Source organism: Astyanax mexicanus, chromosome 21 (genome assembly GCF_023375975.1).
Source record: "Astyanax mexicanus isolate ESR-SI-001 chromosome 21, AstMex3_surface, whole genome shotgun sequence".
NCBI classification, from domain to species: domain Eukaryota; kingdom Metazoa; phylum Chordata; class Actinopteri; order Characiformes; family Acestrorhamphidae; genus Astyanax; species Astyanax mexicanus.
Window position 1 is genome coordinate 1307138 of NC_064428.1, and position 5363 is coordinate 1312500.

At 36.3% G+C, this 5363-nt stretch overlaps 1 protein-coding gene across 1 annotated transcript in view; it reads left to right on the top strand.

The window, feature by feature from the left end:
* The first annotated feature begins 2660 nt into the window (after nt 1–2660).
* Nucleotides 2661–5363, top strand: part of LOC125785862 (cationic amino acid transporter 2-like) — a 3428-nt gene continuing 725 nt past the window's right edge. Inside the window, exons 1-3 of the mRNA XM_049470040.1 lie at nt 2661–2682; nt 2956–3116; nt 4422–4530. Coding sequence (XP_049325997.1) covers nt 2661–2682; nt 2956–3116; nt 4422–4530 — 292 coding nt within the window. The remainder of the gene's footprint in view (nt 2683–2955; nt 3117–4421; nt 4531–5363) is intronic.

Here is a 5363-nt window from a genome sequence, read left to right on the forward strand (position 1 = left end):
CACAAATAAATTATTTTTTAATTGTATTAAATTGAGTTTCGAGTCAGTTCTTTCTCTCTCACACTCACATACTCTCACACAATGTGCTAAACCAAATTAATTTGTTCACTTCACTCACAATTTTCACAGAGAGAAGCTCCCTGTGACCACACAAAATTGCTCAGTGCATGCACAATTTTCAAGGTAACTTCATAATATTCACCACACTCCATCTACATATGGTTTCCTATATACATGTGAATTTTCAGGCCTCTGGGTTGCATGGCTGGTGAGCAGACCTTAAAAAAGTTTGTTTCATGTGCTCCCATTAAATTACATTGCCTACTCAACCAAGTTAAATTGCTCAGTGCATGCACAGTTTTCAAGGTAGCTTCATAATATTCACCACACTCCATCTACATGTTGTTCCCTCTATGCATGTGAATTTTCAGACCTCTGGGTTGCATGGATGCTAATTGAGTCAATTCACAGGCTGGGAGACATTGAGATTGAGAGGCTGGGAACTGCAACTCCAGGGTCTCAGCCTCTCATTCTGTAACATCCAGATATATGCACATATTTGGAATCTATGGAAAGCTTGTGATGAGTACATTCACAATATGTAAGAATAATTCCTGTAACATACTCACAAACTGAGATATTTTAGGTCTAATTAGCTAATTTTTGCCAGTTTCTGAATCTATTCCGCCAAAATTGGATAGAATAGCAACCCCTGTAAAATCTTTAATTCTACAGAAATATACACAAATGAAGTATTGCTGTAAAGCAAGGGGAGAGTACTTTCCAAATATGTAAGAATCATTCCTGTAACATACTCACAGGCTGAGATATTTAGGGTCAAATTGGCAAGTTGATATATGGTGCTATAGGTTGAGAAGCTGGGAACTGCAACACCAGTGTTGCAGTTCCCAGCCTCTCAACCTGTAACTTCCAGATATATGCACATATTTGGTATCTTTGGAAAGCTTGTGATGAGTACATTCCAAATATGTAAGAATAATTCCTGTAACATACTCACAGGCTGAGAGATTTTAGGTCTAATTAGCCAATTTTTTTAACATATTTGAAATTCTAAACTTTGATTCAATTGTCATTTTTTCATGTTCTGGGAGGTCATTCTGTGCTAAATTTCCCTACAACTAGCTGATTTCTTTTTGGTTGTTTTTATTTTAGGATGAATGAAATTCTTGATTTATTCCCATGTCAGTCAATATATCTGGTTTGGGGAGTCTTAATAAAAAGTCTAAATAAACTTGTAAAAAGGTGTAAATACTGGAATTACACAAGTATATAATAGTAAGTAGTTTGAATGTTTGAAGTGAACCACCACTGCTTAGAAAGGTATTTCATTCTGATTAAACATGCATGAGTGTTCCTAACTTTTCGTACAGAAGAAACCCTAAGTTTATATGGTCTTTTACTACCCTCTAGTGGACGATGAATGTAATAGCGTTGAAGCACATGTCATTTTTTATGTTTTTTTTATGGACCAGAATTTTTTATGAATTATGAACTAGTTCACATTTTACCTGAAGTAAAATGTGAAAAAACTGAGAAGAAATGTACCATTTAAAGAGAAATAAAAGAGAAATGATGTTTATTTTTGTAAATGAATATTTATTAACAAGTGTAAATTATTTGTTGTGCGGAATGACTCAGTAAAATGTATTTTACTGACTTTGCATTTTTTATTTACACAAATAAATACAGTTAAATATGCATGGGCAAAATTGCAACTCAAACACTTTTAAATGTGTCATCAGTGTCCAAAAGTGACATTTCTTCCTGAGTAATTTGAGCAATTCTCTTTTTTTTTTTTGAGGGTTGTTTTAATTTTTTCTGCAAGAAAGTCTTGCATACTTGAACTCCCGTGGGGTTTCCAGCCAGGTAACCAGATGTTGTGCTTCTCTTAAAACACACAGATCAGGGTTTGAGAAAATAAAACTATATAATGTTTAACTTGCCCTGATCAACCAATAACTATTTCATTTTCAAACTGTTTTTATTAATTTAGAATTTCAGGATTACTGTAAGATATAATTAACGAAACATTAATTTAGCTAACCAGTTAGATAGAAGCTGGATGTTGTGGATATTCTGAATTTAGTACTATACTTAGTTTAAGTGAGTTTCTAAACCCTGGTCTCTGCCCTAAAATGATATGTTCTCCACCGGATTCAACTGATCAGCTAATAAACTAATATAATTAACTGGACTGAGCCCCGGATTTTTACATACCCAGGCAACGCCCCCAATAATACACATCAAAAAACTGAATCACAGCGCCCATCCACTCCTTCCCCATCTACCCTCCTGTCACTTCCTCCCAACGCAGGCGCTTGAGAACGCGCCCCATAGAGACGCGCGCCCAGGCATGTTTTTTTTTCCCCCGTCGGTGTACCTATAGGACAGGTGCTGTATTTACGATATAACGGGTCATAACAAGTAAGTAAGTAGATGGTGAATCATAAAACTAAATTATAGAACAAGGGTTGCCAACGCTGTTTTTTATTTTACATATATTTATTATTATTATATTATTTTATTATATTATATTATGTTATTTTATATTATTTTATTATATTATATTTATAAATTTATTATTTATTTTATTTATTATATTGATTTTTTTTTTTTGGGGGGGGGGGGGCGCCGATAGTATGTTCGCATACACCTCAAAAAGTATGTAGTTGCACCCCTGGCTGCAACATCACTGTTGCAAAAAGTTTTGGGAACGTCACTTCTAACATTCTCATAATGTTTCAATAATGTCTAGCTGAGAACTACTACTTATGTAAAAAACATTCTAATATCACTTAAACTAAAGCAATAAAACGTTTTTTTTTTTTTTTGGTTTTCAGTAGTTTGATTGTACAACATCATGCCTTTATCTACATACAGTTCCACCTCAGTCTCACTGAAAAACCCTATTTTTGGTCTGTTTTTTTTGTGCAGTTGCTCTTGCAGTGGCTCTGAGTGTGATCCTGACTAAGGGAATACAGTCGGTGGGCGAGTGGTGGATGATCCTGATCATCACCGTAGCTCTGCTGTGTCTACTCATCACTGTTATCATCATCTGGAGGCAACCACAGAGCGGCGTCAAAGCTGCCTTCATGGTGAGAGTCACCCAGCTGGGATTTTTTGTAATACTGATATTTTTCAGATTATCCAAACCAATCTAGCCCTTTCTCATCTCTGTGGAGGAATTTAGTTCCACTCTTCTTTATAGAATTACAGTTTTAATTCAGACACATTGGAGCATTTTCCAGAATAAAAGTCCTGTTTAAGATCATCTACAGCATCTCAATCATCCAGACTTTAACTAGACCTTTAACCCCAAAACCTTCATTTAGATTTTAGTTTTTAATCCATTCAGAGACAGTGAACTTTAGAGGTTTGTGTTCTTTAGGTCACTGTCCTGCTGCAGAACCCAAGTAAAGTACTCCTGAGCTTGAGGTCAGTAAGGAACAGATGGACGGATTCTGATTCTCCTTCAGGATTTTATGTTAGAGAACAGTAGAATTCCTACTTCCATCCATTACAGCAAGTTAAAGTCCAGCAGCTCCAGACCATCATCACACACACACACACACACTACCACCACCATGTTTTACAATTTACGTTCAGTATGTAAAAAGCAGTGTTTTTTATCTTGCAATTCTCCCATGGAGATCATTTTACCCGTTTGTCTCTTTATTCTTATTATTGAATCATTAACACTGATCTTAACTGAGGTGAGTGAGATCCTGCAGTTCTTTAAATGTTGTTCTGGGTTCTTTTATGGATCTCCTGGATGAGTTCTTCATGCCCTTTTGGAGTAATTTTGTTCGGTCGGCCGGTCACTCCTGGGAAGGTTCACCAGCGCTCCATGTTTTCTCATCTATTGTTGAGTTTCTTCAGATGGGGGTATAATAATTATGAGTTTCTTTGTTTTTACCAAATTGAAAACCTCTGGAATATAATCAAGAGGAAGATGGATGATCACAAACCATCAAACCACCAAACTGAACTGCTTGAATTTTTACACCAGGAGCAAGGCAGCATAAAGTTACCCAAAAGCAGTGTGTAAGACTGGTGGAGGAGAACATGATGCCAAGATGCATAAAATAAAACTGTGATTAAAAACCACCAAATATTGATTATTTCTGAACTCTTAAATCTTAATGAATATGAACTTGTTTTCTTTGCATTATTTGAGGTCTGAAAGCTCTGCATCTTTTTTGTTATTTCAGACATTTCTCATTTTCTGTAAATAAATGCTCTAAATGAGAATATTTTTATTTGTAATTTGGGAGAAATGTTGTCTGTAGTTTATAGAATAAAACAACAATGTTCATTTTACTCAAACATAAACCTATAAATAGCTATATTAATATACTATATTATTCTATTTACTATTTTGTTCATGCTAAACTCTGCAGGTTCCTCTGCTGCCGGTGCTTCCTGTGGTTAGCACCTTTGTGAATGTTTATCTGATGGTTCAGCTGGGAGCAGATACGTGGATCCGCTACTCCGTCTGGATGGCAGTAGGTAAGATGAACATCTCAAGCTGGGGTTTCCACTGTTGTGTTGGAAAGTTTTTTTAACAAATTAAACCAAATCAAATCCAACAAATACGACTAATGTTCTCATCTGAGGGCTGAAACTACAGTACGTCAGTTTCAGTTTTAGCGGCTAATGGCTAAAGCAGGTCTGACTGTAACAGCTTTATTAATGGTAGAGATAGAGAGAGAGAGACAGGAGGTAACATAGACATGAGGGCGACCCTGAATCACCGACATCCACCAGCACCTCAGTTACACTCAGCATAAACACCATTAAAAAATGTCAAATTTTATGTTCAGATGAAAAAATAGATTTGTATTTAGTCTTCCTTTTGATTTTATTTAACTAAAATATGAATTAGCAGCTAAGCTTGGTTTTATGACCTACAACCTACTGTATGTTTCGCACTGTAAGGCACACTTAAAATCCTTAAATTTCCAGAAAAAAAATTATGAATTTTATCAGTCAGATTGTGTGTATTATTGGCCTGTAGTATGCTGCTAACCTCAGTTAGCATTGCTGCAGCAGCATTAGCATTAGCTGCTTACTGTGCTAAGTGCTAGCTTTTTTGCCGTTCAGAGGTGAGAAGGATCAGCCTGTAGCCTGCTGTAAACCCCGGTTAGCACTGCTGGAGCAGCATTAGCATTAGCCACTAGTATTGGCTAGTATTATTGGTAGGACGAACCACTAGCTAATGTTGCCCTGGATTACCAGAACACTCAGGGTTCTTCAGTGTAGCACTGTCGGGCAGCATTAGCCGCTAACCGCAGCTAGTCTTAGTGGAACTCTGGAAATCTAAGCGTATCTAACTGTAAATA